This window comes from Phytophthora cinnamomi, assembly GCF_018691715.1.
Source record: "Phytophthora cinnamomi strain GKB4 chromosome Unknown Contig41, whole genome shotgun sequence".
Lineage (NCBI taxonomy): Eukaryota > Oomycota > Peronosporomycetes > Peronosporales > Peronosporaceae > Phytophthora > Phytophthora cinnamomi.
In genome coordinates, this window is record NW_027150974.1 from 427,994 (window position 1) to 445,045 (window position 17,052).

Here is a 17,052-nt window from a genome sequence, read left to right on the forward strand (position 1 = left end):
TCCTACAGCAACCTGATCCGTCGTACTACGTAGTAGCATAACCTGTAGCTATTCGCATCTGTACGAAAAAGTGTTGGCTCGACAAGGACTACTCGGTGTGAACGGAGCCAGATTCCATGCGATTTACGTGGCCTGTAAACTTGTGGAGACAACGATACAGTCGGTGCAAGCTTACAGGATGAGTTGGTTGCTTCCTCGCATGACGCTCAACCGAATTTTTGTGAGCCTGATTATACTCAATTGCTGGTCTCCGATTGTCATTTACTCAATATCAAGCTGGCGGAGTGACGCCCGCAAGCGCTTTGCCTGCATCTTTCTCGACTGTGCGTTGAGTCTCATATCCTTCATCTTCGTGCCATTGGTTGTAGTACTCAGCTACGTTGGGGAATACAACCCGCAGATCGCAGGTTTTGACATGGAAAAATGGTACGACGACGATTGGGTTGCTCATGCACTGAACGAATTTCAGTTGATCCTTGTCGCTTCTTGGTCAGATCTAGCCAGCCGAACTCTCTTTTCTCTCGGAGTTGTGGTTGCCACCACGAATATGAAGGAGCTTCTACGCTGCGCGCCAACTGAAAGTAGTCGAGTTGCCTGCGATACGATCGCTGTGAGGCCAGTGCACCTAAAGAGCAGTACATCCTCATTGCTTGATTTCGAGTTGTCGGCGCCGACAAACTGTGGTGGTCTATGGGTTCCATCTTTGCGGCGAACATCGCATATATTGCTCTTTCTGTGGGGTGTCGTGGTACTTGCTCTCCATGTCCAAGCGTCAGTAAGACCAGCATTGCCTCAATGTAAGATGCAAGTGTACCCTTGGGGGGTACCAGTACAAACTGCTACCTAGTAGACTTGGACTGTGAAAAGTTTGGTATTCGTGGCAAGCAGCATGAACTCGAGCAGAAGTGGGACGAATTCGACAGATCACATGTGATCATTCTATTGATTCGCGATTGCCTCTCACTTGAGATCCCTGGCTCGCTCCGAGACTTTTCTGACGTAGTGATTATCAAAATGCTCGACGCAACCATACATACTTGGGGTGCATCTGCTGCCATAACTAACACATGCCACCCGAGTATGGTTTGGCTGTATTTGATGCGTGTTAACATGACGGAAGGAATACTACCTGCAGGGCTTCAGTCTCTCGATTTCCCGCACAAATTGTTTGATATTGAGCTCTACTTCACAAATTTGAGGAAGCTACCCGACGATTTGGACTCCAAATGGATAATTGGGGTTTTCATTTATATCGAATACAACCAGGTTACAGCAGTATCCCCTGCTCTGCTGCGTCTAGATCCAACTCATCTGGTTCTGACCGGGAATCCCGTCGCTGAATTACAACCAGAGGTTTTCGAGGTCGATGGTATGCAACTTTTGGGTCTAGGCAGAACTAAAATCCTTCAGCTGCCTCGCAACGTGACATACTTTTCACCGACGCTCGTGTCAGTTTACATGACAGATACCAACATATCGTTCTTTTGGCAATGGATCGACCCTTTCGTTACAACCTCGTTAGACCTGGGAGGGCCAGTTTTGTTCATGGCTGGTTCGACGTACTGCCAGCAGCTCGATGAATATGAGGATGGCACGCTCAGCATCGTTCAATTGAGTGGGTATTCGGAAGTGCTTACGAACCCGTACGGGCAAAATTGGGACTCGATACTCCATGTGGTTAGCTATAGGCCGGGGTACACTGCAGAAACAAGTCAAATTGATATCGCATACAATGGGTAGCTACTTCCGGTTTTGTCAAGACCAAGATACGTTTGCGCGGTTGATTCAGTTGCGACTGGCTAACTAGCACCAGCTCTTCTGTTGTTGATTTCGAAGTAGTCATCGTTAGTAAAACTGCCGACGATAGACGCTTCAAATGTCAGAATATTTCTTTTTACCTGGAAAATTGACTGTGCTCTCTTTCAAGACCTTTTTTTACAGTGTGTAGATTTCGTCTACTTACGCGCGGCGCAGGAAGCGTACAGTATTTGTGAGGTTGTCGTGGTCGTAGAATGTATTCACGACGCGTCTCCCCAGCTGGAGATCCTTTTGTCCACTAAGCAAATGATCTAAATGAACCCTTTCACAGCAATCAATGATACTCTTAAGTCTTAGATTGCGTGTGATCATTAGACTGCTATGAGAATTCTTTCCGCGCGAATACCAATCGAAGCCGATTCGACCAAACAACGGTTACTGTATGAAGGACAAATACGCAGATACAGGTTTTACTTCATATTTAATTTTTTGCGTCTGTAACATTTGAAACGCCCCCAAGACTCCCCCACGTGAACTATTTCGTCTCTATGTTTCGTCTCTTCTGAGAGAACAATAAGAATGTAGGTATTGACCCAGTATGAGTATACGGTTTGGCCCTCCCCTACAGTGTGCGTGCGATGAAAATGCCAAATTCACAAGGCGGAGCCTAGATGAAACTCAACACGGTGACAGAAGGTAAGGCGCTTTGCCAGCCTTTGCCTTCTGCTCGAGTGTTTTCGGGGTCCTATTTGTATTAAACCAGAAACTGGCTGATGTTGCAGACTTGCTTTGCAATAACCGGGTTCTAGAATGCAAGTTTTTGATTGGAGATGAGCAAGGTTGCAGGCTGAAAGACGCCTTCCTGAAACGGTGCAATGAAGCCGAAGGTGACATCCCCAAATGGAGGAAGGGGTGGCGACACTCGCCCCCACGAACGTGGTATTACTGTAAAACCAGTAATAGTGCCCCGTCCCTTAATAGTACCCCACGCCAACATTTTGAAGGGGACTTGCGACAGTGCCCCACCCTTTAATAGTACCCCACCCGTGATTCAAATCATCAAAATTATCAGATGATCGTAGACATCGTAAGAAAAAATAAATCTCGCCGGTTTGGTTCGATCTCTCTCATTGTCAAATATGAGTCGTGACAATGAAGCGCAAGTTCACCATGGAAGAGGAGTTACAGACTACGCGTGGTTCAAGCCTCCAAGGAAAACATTGACGACTGAAAATGAGCGGCAACTTTCAGTACATTCGATGTGGTAACGTGAAAGTACCAGGAAACAGTGTGGTTCGAAGCTGGCTGGCCCGTGCTTGGAAGGCTGTGTCCAGCAAGACCACCATCACAAGCTTCCGCCGTTGTTTCCTCGGAGCGGATGATCAACTCTCTGACCACGCACTCCATTTACAGAGAGGCTTTGTGGCTTTGCTGGCTGAACATCGCGCTGCTGCATCTACCAACGACGGTGTAGTTGTGAAAGCTGAAAACATCAGCGAGTCTGAAGATGGTGACTCGTTCATCGACATCATTGGAGAGGCTGATCTCTAAGCAAGTACATGCAGCTTTTAGGACTTCCTAAATCAACACGACTATCACTTGACTTCTGTAGTGCCCCATCCCTTTAATAGTATTCCCCCTTTAATAATACTCTACCCTACTAACGGAGTGCCCCATGGGACACTATTACAGATTTTACAGTTGTGCCTTGAAAAGCCTCCGAAGTGGGGGAAAACACGGCACCGTCGCAACTACGTTTAGCGTCTTTGGCTGCTGAGAGATTTCAAAATGTCTTCGATGCGAGGTTGTTAGTAGCTTCTATTAGCACCCAAGCACGCGCCAAGAACGGGTGGTGAGGCATGGCGGTGCATTCCACCCGACTAGGTTTTGGCTCGCGCCAGCAGGCTCGTCTGGCTTGGGCTTCCATCCTGCTAGAATAGCAAACGAAGCTGCAGCGCTGCATGCCGTTAGACCAACGTCCTTCGCGCCCATGACACAGTGCTGCAACCAATCCAACCCTCGTGGGACCCACGACGTGGGTGAACTCCACACGCTTGAAGCGAGAGCACAGATCTGGCCACATCATCAAAAGTGGCTTCATCAGATCCGAGACCTCACTTCGGCTTTTCCCGCCTTCCACGCAAGCGCCTGTCCGTCATTCCGCGCTCCCCCGCCCATCCCTCGACATGGATCCCTCCCCTAATAGCACAGCGCAGGACGTGGAGACGCTGAAGCGGCTCGAGCAGGCCGTGCAGCCGCACCAGCTCATGTTCGCGTCGCTGCTGAAGTTCGCGATCGCCCTGGGGCTGCTGCTGCTGCAGGTCAAGGAAGTCCCGCAGCAGCAGCGACGCCGCCTCTTCCGTAGCCGCACGGCGCCGTCCAAGAAGAAGAAGGAGGAAAAGAAGAAGCAGAAGAAGGACAAGAAGGACAAGAAGCCGCCGGTCAAGGCCCACTCGGGGACCTTCCGGCTCGAGCAGACAGCCACCAGTAGAGAGTCCGCGGACCCCTTAACTAGTACTACAAGTGTAGAGCCGTCTCTTGATGCAGCCTTGTCACTCTTCCACCGGGCGGTGGAGGGCTGCCAGCATTTCTGCACGACCTTCGCCAAGACGCACAAGTTCGTCTTCCATCTAGCCAGCATGAGGCGGATGTACTTGGACCTGGAGGCCATTGGCGCCAAGCTCGACTTGGTGGTTGAGTGTGCAGAGCTGACGGATAAAGCGGAGGCAATGAAGCTGGGGAAAGAGCAGTGGAGGAAGCAGCTCGGCGAGGACAGGGAGAAGGAGGAGGCAGAACTCAGTGCCAGAGCTGCTAAAAATGCGCTCCCGTTCGCGCGGAACATGCTGCCCCACGAGCCCATGGAGGCCCTGACGCTGCTCAAGTTCGAGATTGACTATTTCAAGGCGGACAACTCGACGCGCCACGTGGCCAGCATGAAGAAGGTCTTCTTCAGTGTAGTCAGGTCCTCGAACGGACGAGTGGCCAAGATCCCGGGGTGGTATATCCCTCCCTACGCGGTGAACTATTCGCGCGGGAAACCGATGGAGGGGTCGGTCGGAGAAGCGTTCCGAGGTGTGTGGGTGGACAGGAAATCGGTGGATGCATCCAAGCCGGAAGGTATTGAGGTGCAACCCAAGGTGGTTAAGGTGGTGGTGAAGAGACTGATCATCCACGCTGATGCGATCGAGGTGTTCCGGCAGGAAGTGGAGGCGTGGTTCGCCATGAGCCATGCGAACATTTTGAAGCTGTACGGAGCGTCGCACTGCAGTCGACCGGCGCTTCTTGTGTTTGAGGACGCTAGCAACGAATCTCTTGTGAACTACTTGACGCGCCAACTTCAGCTTCAGGCTGAAAAGCGCAGAGAAAAGCGCAAAGGAGACGTGAGTCCGAAGTGGCCGTATCGGAACCGGCGGCATGCGCTGTGGAATTTGTTTCTGCAGGCAGCAGAGGGTCTGAAGTATTTGCATGAGGAGAAAAAGCTGGTGCACAGCAATCTGAAGAGCGATAATATCCTGGTCACTGGAGACGGTCGTGTGAAGCTCTCGGACTTTGGTCTTGGCGTGCTTGCGTTGCAGGATCAGGCAGTGCAGGCGAATAAGTTCAAGGAGCTTGGGTGGCGTGCACCCAATTGTCTGAAGAAGAAACCCTTCCGCCGTCCGTCTTTTCAGGACGACATCTATTCATTTGGACTGTGCGTGTTGGATGTCCTGGTGCCCGAGCTTTCGTCGATCAAGCCAAAGGCTCAGCAAGATGCGCCAAAGCACGTCGGCGACGAAGGGTTCGAGCCGTTGTCGAAAGATGTGCTGGCCCTAATTTACAACGACGACCACAGGAAACTCGTGCATGGCATGTGCGAAGAGGATCCTGAACAGAGATTGTCACTGGAGACTGTGATCTCGCGCATGAAAGGAATGCGCGATGCGGCTGCCCGAGAGCCCGCGGATTCGAGCGAGTGCTGCATTCTATGATGAGTTGTTGTGCACCATTGCTGCTGTGTTGGTGGCGATGGATGGTTGCATGCACCTGGCGCTCGTGGTTTTGGTTATTTATGAGCATCGATCACGTGGTTAATTATTAGCGATGCCTAATATCCTAATGAAGCTGGGGTAGTTTTCGTGATGTTGGTGGGTTGCTGAAGATATCGCTCTCGAGCTTGAAAGTGGATGCTTCGCGGGCGTAAGCACGTCCTGGCCCTATAAATCACCAGTCAAGCGCGAAGAAGTATCATTCATCCAAGCCGATTGATTCAATTCAGCAAAGGCTCCCTCGTCTGACATCGTGCTGGGTACAACTTTGTGCATGGGCTCACTTCCAATTGGAAAGGGTGAAATCAGATGAAGGAGCGCTGTGAGATCTGACATGATGCTGCTTGGAGGGAAGAAGATGACGCTGGTGTTGCTGAAAAACACGCTGAACGGTGCTTTCAATTACACTCCAGGTCGCCAGCTCTGACATGGACAGAATGATCATTCCAACGCTGGGCTTCTCTGCGAAGCCGCATCTGGGTCGGCAAGTATCTGCCGCGCCGAGGAGCTATCGATCATCAGTTGAAAGGCACTTAACTGTAAATAAGACGAAGCAACACAACAACAACTACGTGGATCGCGATCTAAGCACCAAGTTGTTTGTCACCCGATATTTCTCCATTTCCATATTTCTTCTTATTCAACAGCGTATTATTATCCAAGACGAAGGGAATGCATACAGGTACAGTTGTACATGTCAACAACCAACAAGCGACGTTCTCACAGCTTCGCCTTCGCCCTGCAAGGCGACGAAGCAGCAGTGACGTAACGCTGCATAAAAGACGCCAATAATATCGCGACTGACGCACGTGTTCACTCGGTACTTCTCCTCCCGCCATGCCGCCCGCTGCCCGTCGCGCCGCAGGGGGCCGCGCGCTGCTGCTGCTGGCCGCCAAGCTGGCGCTGGTCTTGTGCTGCGCCGTGGGGGTCGTGCTGGGCCTCTGCCTGCTGCTGGTGCGTCGCGTCCGCGAGCACGACGCGGCGCTGGGGCTGGCGACGTCCAAGCTGGACGCGCTGTCGCTGCGCAGCCTGTCGTCGCTGCAGGAGCTGCAGCGCTCGCACGAGACCTTCCTTCACGTTTTCTCCGTGCAGTTCCCGCTGGCGCTGGGCTGCTTCATGGCCGTCTACGTGCTCAAGCAGGTGCAGGAGACCATGTAGCACAAATGTACTGAAATAAGATCTAACTGCTTGCTGTCGCTGCTAGACGTTCGCCATCCCCGGCTCGGCACTGCTGAACGTGTTTGCAGGCGCAGTGCTGCCCTTGACGCTGGCGTTCCCTCTCGTGTGTGTCCTGACGGCGTGTGGAGCCTCGTGCTGCTTCCTGCTGTCCAAGAATTTGGCCTCGGAGGAGATCGTGCTGAGTCTGAGTGAACGGCTGCTGCCGGGCAAGCTGCACACGCTGAGGCACAAGATCGAGGACGCGCGCGCACGAGGCCAGTTGCTGTTCCTGCTGCTGTTCCTGCGGGTGTTCCCGTTCACGCCCAACTGGTTCCTCAACATGGCGAGTCCGTGGCTGCAGGTACCGCTCAAGCTGTTCGCGCCGTCCGTGGCGGTCGGCCTGCTGCCGTACAACTTCATCACGGTGAACGCTGGGGCTATGCTGTCGTCGCTGCGGAGCACGAGCGACTTGCTGGACCCTCGCACGATGGGGCTGCTGGTGCTGCTGGCGGTGGGTATGCTCATCCCAGCGATGCTGAAGAAGAAGGCGAAAGCTCAGGAAGCGAGGAGCGGTCAGGGAGGTGCGGTCGACGTTGACGTTGCACCCGAGAGCAGCAAGAAGATGGACTGAGCAAGGCACCTACCTGCATGTTGTACATGGTGAATAATACGTCTCGGTGCTCAGTTCGAGCTGTTGCCTTTTAAACCACACTTCCGTTCCGCAGTGGTGTGTGTTTCCGGGCTGGTTCGTGGCTGCTTTCGGTGTGAATTTGCTCGCTGCTTTCCGTATGAAGCGTCCGGTCGAATGTCTGGATGCAGTGTCGAATCTGGTCGGCTGCTGCGATGCAGCCCTCGAGCTGGAGTGGTGCAAGCTCCTCCGTGTCGGCCCCAGTTTGCGGTAGCAGACGTAACTGCGTGGCAATGTCCGTGATTCCCAAGAGCAAGCCACGGACCTGTGACGTCAAGTCCAGTTTGGTTTCGGCACTAGGATCGGTAGGCTCGATAACTCTGATGGAACTAATTGTCGTGCTTGCAAGCGGTACGACCGGGTCCGAAGCCGAAACCAATGGAACCGCACCATTTAGAGCTTCGTTAATCTCTCCTCGTAGCTGCTGCTGGAGCTCGGCCGAGTTGTCGTCGTCGAGGTGCATGAACATGCGCACTCGATCTCTCACGTTGCTAGACGGGTTTTGTCTGCCCGTATTCCAAGCATAAGCTGGAAACGAGCTAGAGACCAACATGTCTTCGATTTTGCTGGCGATGTTGTTGCAATGCAGTTTCGCTAATTCAACATGTTCCTGTCGAGCCCCAGGCGGGGTGGGAGCTGCCAGCAGCTTGGAAGGCGGCACCAGATTGGCACGGGCGAAGCAGTTCTCCACCAATTCTGCAGGCACTTGGCTCCAGGCCTGCGCAAGAAGTCGTGCCGCATCCAGCAACGTCGGTGCGTGTCCAAAGTGCACTCCACCAATACTCCCGTCACACCTTTTCTCCGACGCTTTGAGCGCTTCCTTCACCTCTTGCGGGGCGTTATGGTACGAAAGCGCGCTCTGCACCAGCAAGAACTTGTACTCGGCCTTGAGCGCAGTCACCACGCCCATCTGCAGCGGTCGACTCCACCACGTCTTCAAGTCCGCCGACCGCACAGTCACATTCTTCGACCCTGCAGCTATCGGTGTCAACTCCGCTGGAGGAGGCAGAAACACCAGTCGAACGCCGTCGTCTTCAAAATCTCCTTGATGTCCGGGGCGTTCTCCATCTACAACCAGCAGCACCGGTTTACTCGTGCGTTGGCGCACAAAGGGGACAAACACCGTACTATACCAGCTTCCGAATGTCGCTCGATCCAGCCACGCCCTGTCCTGCGCCAAATACTTGACCGGGAAGCCCGAACCTGCAGAAATCGGTGGTTTTTCCCTGCCGACCATGCAAATGGGCAGCGTCACTCGCCCCGTCGAGTTGCAGCTCAGCACCAGCGTGACCCTATTTCTCTTTTGAGCCTCCTGCTCGCCATTATAGTCCCCAAGTGGCAGTGCATCGTAAAACAAGGTGCTCTCCTCGACCGAGAAGACCCATTCCGGGTCGTAGGACCCCATAATTTGGTGCAGCTCCTGCAGACTTTGGGTCGCTCTCCTGGTACCACTAGCGGCAGCGGCCTCTTTGCCCCTAATAAAGGCCTGTTGGAGCCCGTATCTCTTGCTGAACTTGTCGTACCAGCCCCAGCTGGCCTTGAAGTGCTCAGGCGGGATGCCCATTCCTCTGGCGAGGAATTTGGCCTTGTCCATGACTATTGAGGGGGAAATCTCCTCTCGGGCGCGCGCGCGGGCGTCGATCCACGCGGCCAGCGCCGTCTCCAGCGCCGGGAAGCGCGGCGTGGGCCGGCGGTGCACGCTGGCGCGGTCGCGCAACACGGCGGAGCTGGAGGCGCGCGCCTCGATGTCCGCGGCGGCCGCCACTACGCGCCGGATGGTCTTCTCGTCCACGCCGAAGTCGCGCGCGAGCTGCCGCAGCGACACGGGCGCGGCCGCGTCCTGGTGGCGGCGCAGGATCTCCAGCCGCTGCAGGTCGTTGAGCCGCGGGCCCGAGCCGCGCCCGCGCTTCCGCGCAGCGGCACGTGTAGCCATGTTGAAATGTGACGAGCTCCGATATCTGTGGAATATAGTCCGGACTATATTGAGGTGCAGTAGAATGCTTCTGATTGGACGAAAGATATAGTCCGGACTATAATGACGATCCGATTCGCCCAGTTTTTATTTTGATCGGAAGCGAAAAAGAGGACGAGGATGGCTCCAGGTGAGAGGGAAAATAGTATTCGTTGGCTGGGCGTGCGGGACTAATATGTGCTGCTGGGTGCATTGCTGCTGCAGGAGGCCGCGTGCGCAAGGAGCTGGAGGAGTGCCAGAAGGACTCGCACCTGTCGGGCGTCACGGCCGTGCCCGTGAACGCCGCGTCGCTCTCGGCGCTGCGAGGTCCGTTCCGTTCCGAGGCGTGTATTACTTTTCCAACTTGAATTAGTACCGCTGTACTCACGCAATACTACTGCAACTACTGCCACTGCTGCAGGCACCATCCAGGGCCCGGAGGCGACGCCGTACGAGGGCGGACACTTCGAGCTGGAGATCGTCATCCCTCCCAAGTAAAAAAGACACGCATCGCCTGTGATCGGGGGTCTCGACGCTGTCCAAGCCCAAGTACTAACGTAGTACTCTTCGGCACTGCTGTGGTGATGCTATTTGGCCAGGTACCCGTTCGAGCCGCCGCAGATGCGCTTCGTGACCAAGATCTGGCACCCCAACATCTCGTCGCAGACCGGGGCCATCTGCCTGGACATCCTCAAGGACGCGTGGTCGCCGGCGCTGACCATCAAGACGGCGCTGCTGTCCATCCAGGCTCTGCTCTCGGCCGCGGAGCCCACGGACCCGCAGGACGCCGAGGTGGCCAAGATGTACCTGCACGACCACGAGCAGTTCCTCAACACGGCGCGCTTCTGGACCGAGAGCTACGCCAAGCAGACGGACACAGGCGACGACGCCGCGCTCTCCAGGCTCATCGACATGGGCTTCCCTGCTGTACGATCTGTTGCCTGCTGCTTTGAGCCTTTTCCGTGATTCTCATGCTTTTTGTGTGTGTGGTGTTTTGTTCAGGACAAGGCCAAGGCTGCGTTGCTGGCAGCTAACGGCGACGAGAACGCTGCGATCGAGAACCTGGTCAGCAGCATGTAGCTCCGTTTTAAGCCTACTTATGCCCCCCTGCGTGGAGGTGCGGCTCGCGGAATGTACAAATTACTAGCTTGCCAATAGTGTGCTGCTGTGCTCTACGAGTGGCGGGGCTTACTTCTTCTTGGATTTGGGTTTCGCCTGCGTCGTACGGCTTGCCGTCTTGGCGGACACCTTCTCCTCGAGCTTCTTCTGGAGCAGTTTGCGCTTGTCGCCGGTGAGCTTTTTCTTAGGAGCGTCGGTGGACCGTGTCATCTGCTGCTGGAAGGCAGCGCGCTCGAACTTGCGCACTGCGTCGCCGCAGCCGTGCACCTCGGGCAGCGCGTGGTCGTAGCAGAACTTGAGCTTGCAGAATTTGCACACACTGCCTAGCATTGTGGTGCTCTTTTTGCAGCGGCTGGAGCTCTGGAAGGCGCAGTTGGTGCTCTTGCTCGCTTGCCGAGTGAGGAACTCCAATTCGTCTTCACCATCTTTCAATTCGTCGACTGGTGCCGTGTTTGCAGTCTTGGCCTGGCCCTTTTTCTTCTTGTTCTTCTTCTTGTTCTTTTTGCCGCTTGAAGACGTCGGTGCTGAGGGTGGCGCAGGCTGTCGTGCCATTCGGCTCATGTGTAAATCCTTCAACAGCGAATTAGCTGCCTTTAGGTCGCTGCAGTCGTCTGCACTGCTAGGTTCAGCTTGGTCGTCTTCGCCCTCGTGCTCGTCGCATTCCTGCTCGTCGGCGGAGCTGTCGCTGTCCGAGTCCATCATCTGGAAAACGCTCTTGGTCACTGCAGTTTTGTCTTCCAACCCCTCTTCGCCCTCTTCATCTTGAATGTCAGCGTCTGGTGTCTCCGTTTTGACCTCCTGTGATTTTTTGTCGTTCGCTTTAGGTTCTTCCTTCAGTGTCTGGCTGGGTTTCGGTGTGGGCGCAGAGTCTTGTTGCACCTCTTTCTTTGGTTTTTGCACCTGTGTGGGCTTTGAGCTCTTCCCAGCATTAGCCTTTGGTGCAGGCTTTGACAATGCATTGGGGGTAGATGCAGCAGTGTTGGGAGATTTTCTTACGGTTGCAGAGGCGTCGAGTGACAGCATCAGGCCTTCACTCACTTTTCCTTCCACTACATCTTCATCCAGATACTCTTGAGCACTGCGATACTCACCAAGCTTCTCAAAGTGTTTCACCAGAACGGCAAGGAACTTGTGCGAGGAGATGGTATCGGTATCACACACTACTGCAACATGTCGTTTCGCTCGGGTGATAGCTACGTTCATGCGGCGGTCGTCAGCAAGAAAGCCCACTTGCCTCGAAGCGTTGGAACGCACCAGACTCATAACCACCGCTTCCTTCTCACAGCCCTGAAACCCATCCACCGAACGAATTTCAAGCTTCGGATAGCTTTCGAGAAGTAGCGCCTTCAAGGTTTGAACCTGCTTGTTATACGGCGTGATCACTGCAACTTCGTCCTCTTTCAGGCCAGACTCGAGCAGCGCACGGACATGTCGAGCCACAACACGTGCCTCGCCTTCGTTGGATTTCGAAAGCTGAAGAATGCTTTGGCTTCTATCATCTTCATCGTTGGCATCCTCCTCAAGCTCGCACCCAGCCGTATCCAAGAGCAACAGTGTCGCATCCAGCAGCTCGTCATCTTTCGTGATCTTGACATGCGGCAGCTCGTGCAGCTTGCGCTTGGCTACACCCTTGAAACTCTTCAACTCTCCCTTGTACATCGCTTGGGAGCTCCATTCGCTAATATCTTCGTGCATACGGTATTGAGTGTTGAGCATTTTTACGATGCTTTGCGTGGTCGAAAAGCTTGTGATTCGATCAAACAGGGTCACTTCAAGACCCTTGGCCGCTGCCGTCTTTGACTTGATTGTAGGCGGCAACTGTAGGTGGTCTCCAGCAAGCACACATCGCTTGGCCTTCAGAATAGGAATCCAGCAAGATGCTTCAAGCGCTTGCGCAGCTTCATCAATAATCACCAAATCGAACGTCACGTTCTTGAGCAGCTTCGACGCCGCGCCAACATTCGTCGCAAACACCACATTACTGTGCTGCACGATGTCTCCCACGACTCTTTGTTCTCGCTCCCTGATCTCCTTGCGGTTGGCCTTCATCTCTCGCCTCAGTTGATAGCGCACACTCTTGTCACGCGTCCTCTGCAACTTGGCCTGCATAGCACTCATCTCCTTCCTGATATCATTGACAATCTCCGTACCCTCCGCGCTCTCGATCTTCGCATCCAAACAGTACTTCAAAATCTGTGGCAGCACTCGAGCCGGGTGCCCTACACGCGTCAACCTCAACTTCTTCCCAAGCGTCGAGCAAGTACTGGCCAATTTGTCCAGTACATTATCCACTGCAATGTTCGACGGTGCACACACCAGCACCTTGAGATCAAACTTGGTCACTGCCTGCAAAATAAATTCCACCACCGTCGTGGTCTTTCCCGTTCCGGGGGGTCCGTGAATCAGCGCCAGTTCCTTCGACGCCAACGCGAATCGAATGGCTTCCACTTGGGATTCATTCAAGCCCGTATTAAACGGGGTGATCTCAGGCAGCGGCGTGTTCCAGCTCGGTTCTCGCTCCGAAAACACCACATCCACCACAGCTTGAGCCGCTCCGTAGTCAAATTTGGTCAATTGGTCCAGGGCGCTGGTCAATTTCACAAAAGTTGCATTATTTACGAGTCGGTCGAGGGTGATGGCCCCCGAAGCGCCCAGCAGCTCCACTTCGTCCACGTCGTCCTGGTCGCTGTTCACTGCGACGGAGATGCCTCGCTCCTCGACTTTGGACACGATGCCCGTGGGCAGTTTGTCCCCGGACGGAATAGTCTTTTGGACCCTAATTTGGACCAAATCCCCCACCGTGAATTGGTGCGGCTTAGCCTGCCGCAGACTGAGCGACGGGAAGGAGAACTGCAGCATCGTGCGCCCGAAGAGGCCCGTCGAGCACCGCGCGAGCGTCAAATGTGTCAACACGTTTGGGTTCTCGCTGTCGGCCAGCGTGGCCAGCTCGTCCCGCATGGTCTGCACCTCTTCCTGCTGCTCCAGGGACAGCAAACGCCGCGTAGACGCCACCCATGCCTCGAGCGACACCGGGCGCAGCGCGCGGGCGCCGGCCGGAGCGTTCGCAGTCGCAGCCTTGGCCTTCCGGGGCATCTTTGATCTAATCACTCTTTTTTGTGTGTATACAATATTTGTTTCGCGGCTATAAAATTTGGGACTTTGATTTGATTCTCACAAAAAAAACTATACTGAACCGAAGTGAGATTTGCATTCATATCGTGTAGCCATGATCTAATTTTAACTTGATTTTCTTGTGCCCCCCATCAGGTAGTCCGTTATCACTTCTTGACGTTCGCGCAATGGACCAGATCAAGTTGGTGATCAGTGGGGCAGGAGACAAGGTGGCGGGCGCGGCCAGCGATGCCAGCAAGAAGCTGGCGGCCGTGACGGGCGACAAGAAGGGCGCGACCAAGGCGGACGCGGCGGCGGCTTCTTCTTCTGCAGACGCGCTCACCAGCACCTGCCCGAGTCTCACCAAGAAGCAGCGGATGATCGGCTTCGTGTCCTGCTTCGTGCTCGGGTACATCGTGAGCTTCGGGGTAATGCAATTGGCAGTGGACAGCTGAGGACGCCGGCAGAGAGCGTGGGAGCTAACGTGGCATTTTGGGGGGATGGGCGTCGGTCTTATTTGCTGCTTTTGCCAGTCGACCTTCGCGCTCATTGCGGGCTCCGACAACGGCGCCAAGTTCGGCGTCACCTACAGTCTGGGCAACATCATCGCGCTTTGCGGGTACAGCGCGGGTTCATTATGTTGCGTGGCTGCCTTGTGTATTGTTGGCTTGACGTGATTTTGTTGTGTTGGTTGTTTTTCGACATCAGTTCGGGTTTCCTCGTGGGCCCCAAGCAGCAGGTGAAGCTAATGTTCAAGCCCGTGCGCCGCATTGCGACCATCATTTACTTGCTGATGATCGTGGTCGTGCTGACAGTCGCCATTGCGGTGTGTAAATATCCTAGGCTTGGAGGGGTTTTGGTGTGATACTAACAATGTAACGCGAAATTTTTATTGTTTAGGCACCGCAGCTCGGTCTGGTGGTACTGTTGCTGGTGTTCATCCAGTGCGGAGCCGCTGTTTGGTACGCCACGTTGGATGCAAAGATTTGGTTTGGATTGCGGTGGTACTGACGCTCGTCTGGCGATGCAGGTACTCGGCAAGTTACATCCCGTACGGACGCAAAATCCTTGCCAGCATCGCCCAAAAGCTTTGCGGCGCTGTAGTCTAGGCTAGCAAAAGCCAACACTTCAACAAACGGCTCAAGCAATGCCAACTTTTTATCATGACGATCACCAGCATTCGAAAAGTGGTCAAGTCAGCTACAAGACGATGACACTTTTGTTTGCAATAGATCATTCCTTTTATTTACCTACGAGCTATGAGGTGCTACAACTTGAACGGCGAAGACTTGACGGTCACGGCCAGTTTGCTACCACGAGGAGGATGTGGTGCTGTGCTATTAGCGCACAACAGCATACCCCCCTTCAGTTGCAGCATTGGTACTAGCCGTGGGCGCCTAGTTGATGCCGTAGTAGCTCGTGTTGGTGTAGACAACCTCCGAGTACTCATCCGGGCAGTACGGGAAAGTCTTTTCGCTCACAATGTCGAGGAACAGGTCGTGGCCGGTCGTGTACGTCACGTAGCCGCCCAGACAGGCGCAGACGACGATGATGAACGTGCCGATAGCCTTCTCGTACCACGGAGTGCGGTTCCAGAACACCTTGAGGTAGAAGACGATGGGCAGGATCATACACGCGAGAGACACTGCCCAGGCACCGACAAAGTCCGAGAAGTCCATGAAGTGGTCCTTGAAAATGATGGCCAGGATAAGCAGAATCACCACAACGCAGATGCGCAGCGTCACGTATTTCATGATCACTACGGGTCCGCTGTTGTGGTACTCGTTGAGGAGCGCCTCCGGGCTCAGGTCGTGCTCGGCGTCGGCCATGGACGTAACCGAGGGGCGGCCAGAAACAGTAGGCGTGCCTTCCTTGCGGGCCTGAGGGGTGTTGATCACCTCGAAGGCGGGGGACTCCTCGTCAACGGGAGCAAGCAGAGGACGCTTGTGCATGCCCAGAACTCCGCGCTCGAGAATGTAGAGCACGGGGTTCAGGATCACGGACATGGCGATGGTGATGTGCAGCTGCATGAACATGTATGCCAGCACGACAGCACCGCGGTTCGCGTTCAGGTTGAGCGCCGTTCCGTTGATGGCGAAGAGCAGGTTACCAGGGATCTGGCAGCCAACGTACGAGTACGAGGTCTCGCCGATGATCAGGAAGCAGCAGGCAGCGAAGATCATGGTGCAGGCGACCACGCGCGGCATACGCTCGGGTTGCGAATGCTCACGCTGCAGCGCGGGCACCAGCACGGCGGCGGAGTAGGCCAGGGCCAGGTTGCCAAACGAAGATGCGGCCTCGCTGAACTTGATGTCCGGGGTGGGCACGGACGGGTGGTCGTTGCCAATGCCCACGGCGAGCACGGCGATGGCGATGGCGTCGGCCAGCACCGTGCCCATGCAGCCGGCGAAGGCGGCGTATGCTCCCTCCTTCAATGTCGGGGTCACGATCACCGGCAGCAGCATGGCGGCCATAATGATGCTCCAGTATTGCTGGTCGAAGGCGCCGGGGGAGATGCCGTCGAGCAGGATGCCGCCCAGCACCAGGTACGCGCAGGGAACGAGGAGGCACACGCCGAACTGCGCGAGCAGCACGAGGTAGCGTCCGATCTTGCCGCAGCACCACTCGCCGACGTCGCCGTAGGTCTTGGCGGTCTTGGGGGCCGCCAGACACACGCGCGAGATGGCCACGCACGAGCAGACGTTGGCGAAGCCCATGAACAGCAGCGCCACCGTGGCAATGGGGGCGCCCGAGCGGGCGAAGTTGGCCGGCAGACCCAGCGTTCCGATACCGTACACGGTACAGAAGAAGCTGAAGGAGATCTTGAAGTCCTCGAGTGTGAAGAACGGCATGTTGGTACCGAAGATGTTAAACCGCCGTCCTGGGGGTGGGGGGAGGGGGGCTTGGGCTCAACGGAGGAAAATGGGAAATGGGAGGAGTGACGGCGGGGGGATGAAGAGAGACAATGGGCCCAAGCACCGGCGGCGGGCACACACACGAACAGAGGCGGGCGGCAGCATTGGTCTTGCATCGATCCCTGCACGTTTCCAATCAGCGGAGACCGAACGTGCCTGCGCGGTCCGTGACTGGCCCCGTGAGCTGGCAGCGGCGACACAGCCGATTCGCCGACGCGATCAATGCAGCGTCCATGCTGCGCGGCGATAGCCAAGCCTTCATAGACGAGGGAACTCGAGAAGGCCCCGCTCGTGACGAGGGTCAATGCGTGGACGAGAACTCGCCTC

General features: G+C 55.2%; 7 protein-coding genes across 7 annotated transcripts; 4 read left to right on the forward strand and 3 right to left on the reverse strand.

Moving 5' to 3' along the window:
- Window positions 1-3,944: 3,944 nt before the first annotated feature.
- Window positions 3,945-5,726, forward strand: IUM83_17473 (TKL protein kinase; the record flags this gene model as incomplete). Its single annotated transcript, XM_067942423.1, has 1 exon — window positions 3,945-5,726. One exon carries the CDS (start codon window positions 3,945-3,947, stop codon window positions 5,724-5,726), a length of 1,782 nt encoding a protein of 593 aa, XP_067791186.1.
- An 894-nt stretch (window positions 5,727-6,620) lies between these two features.
- IUM83_17474 (SNARE associated Golgi protein) lies at window positions 6,621-7,572 on the forward strand (the record flags this gene model as incomplete). The annotated part of the gene is made up of 2 exons (XM_067942424.1): window positions 6,621-6,923; window positions 6,988-7,572. 2 exons carry the CDS (start codon window positions 6,621-6,623, stop codon window positions 7,570-7,572), a joined length of 888 nt encoding a protein of 295 aa, XP_067791225.1.
- A 1,044-nt stretch (window positions 7,573-8,616) lies between these two features.
- Window positions 8,617-9,562, reverse strand: IUM83_17475 (CENP-b protein 1; the record flags this gene model as incomplete). Its single annotated transcript, XM_067942425.1, has 3 exons — window positions 8,617-8,697; window positions 8,763-8,795; window positions 8,864-9,562. The coding sequence occupies 3 exons, from the start codon at window positions 9,560-9,562 to the stop codon at window positions 8,617-8,619; spliced, it is 813 nt and encodes a 270-aa protein (XP_067791224.1).
- A 159-nt stretch (window positions 9,563-9,721) lies between these two features.
- IUM83_17476 (ubiquitin-conjugating enzyme) lies at window positions 9,722-10,660 on the forward strand (the record flags this gene model as incomplete). Its single annotated transcript, XM_067942426.1, has 5 exons — window positions 9,722-9,731; window positions 9,806-9,907; window positions 10,002-10,074; window positions 10,180-10,507; window positions 10,583-10,660. 5 exons carry the CDS (start codon window positions 9,722-9,724, stop codon window positions 10,658-10,660), a joined length of 591 nt encoding a protein of 196 aa, XP_067791238.1.
- A 108-nt stretch (window positions 10,661-10,768) lies between these two features.
- On the reverse strand, window positions 10,769-13,792 carry IUM83_17477 (DNA-binding protein SMUBP-2; the record flags this gene model as incomplete). Its single annotated transcript, XM_067942427.1, has 1 exon — window positions 10,769-13,792. The coding sequence occupies one exon, from the start codon at window positions 13,790-13,792 to the stop codon at window positions 10,769-10,771; it is 3,024 nt and encodes a 1,007-aa protein (XP_067791222.1).
- A 206-nt stretch (window positions 13,793-13,998) lies between these two features.
- On the forward strand, window positions 13,999-14,919 carry IUM83_17478 (Transmembrane protein; the record flags this gene model as incomplete). Its single annotated transcript, XM_067942428.1, has 5 exons — window positions 13,999-14,238; window positions 14,344-14,429; window positions 14,519-14,636; window positions 14,711-14,772; window positions 14,841-14,919. The coding sequence occupies 5 exons, from the start codon at window positions 13,999-14,001 to the stop codon at window positions 14,917-14,919; spliced, it is 585 nt and encodes a 194-aa protein (XP_067791221.1).
- A 288-nt stretch (window positions 14,920-15,207) lies between these two features.
- Window positions 15,208-16,662, reverse strand: IUM83_17479 (Amino Acid/Auxin Permease (AAAP) Family; the record flags this gene model as incomplete). Its single annotated transcript, XM_067942429.1, has 1 exon — window positions 15,208-16,662. One exon carries the CDS (start codon window positions 16,660-16,662, stop codon window positions 15,208-15,210), a length of 1,455 nt encoding a protein of 484 aa, XP_067791239.1.
- Between the last annotated feature and the right edge of the window lie 390 nt (window positions 16,663-17,052).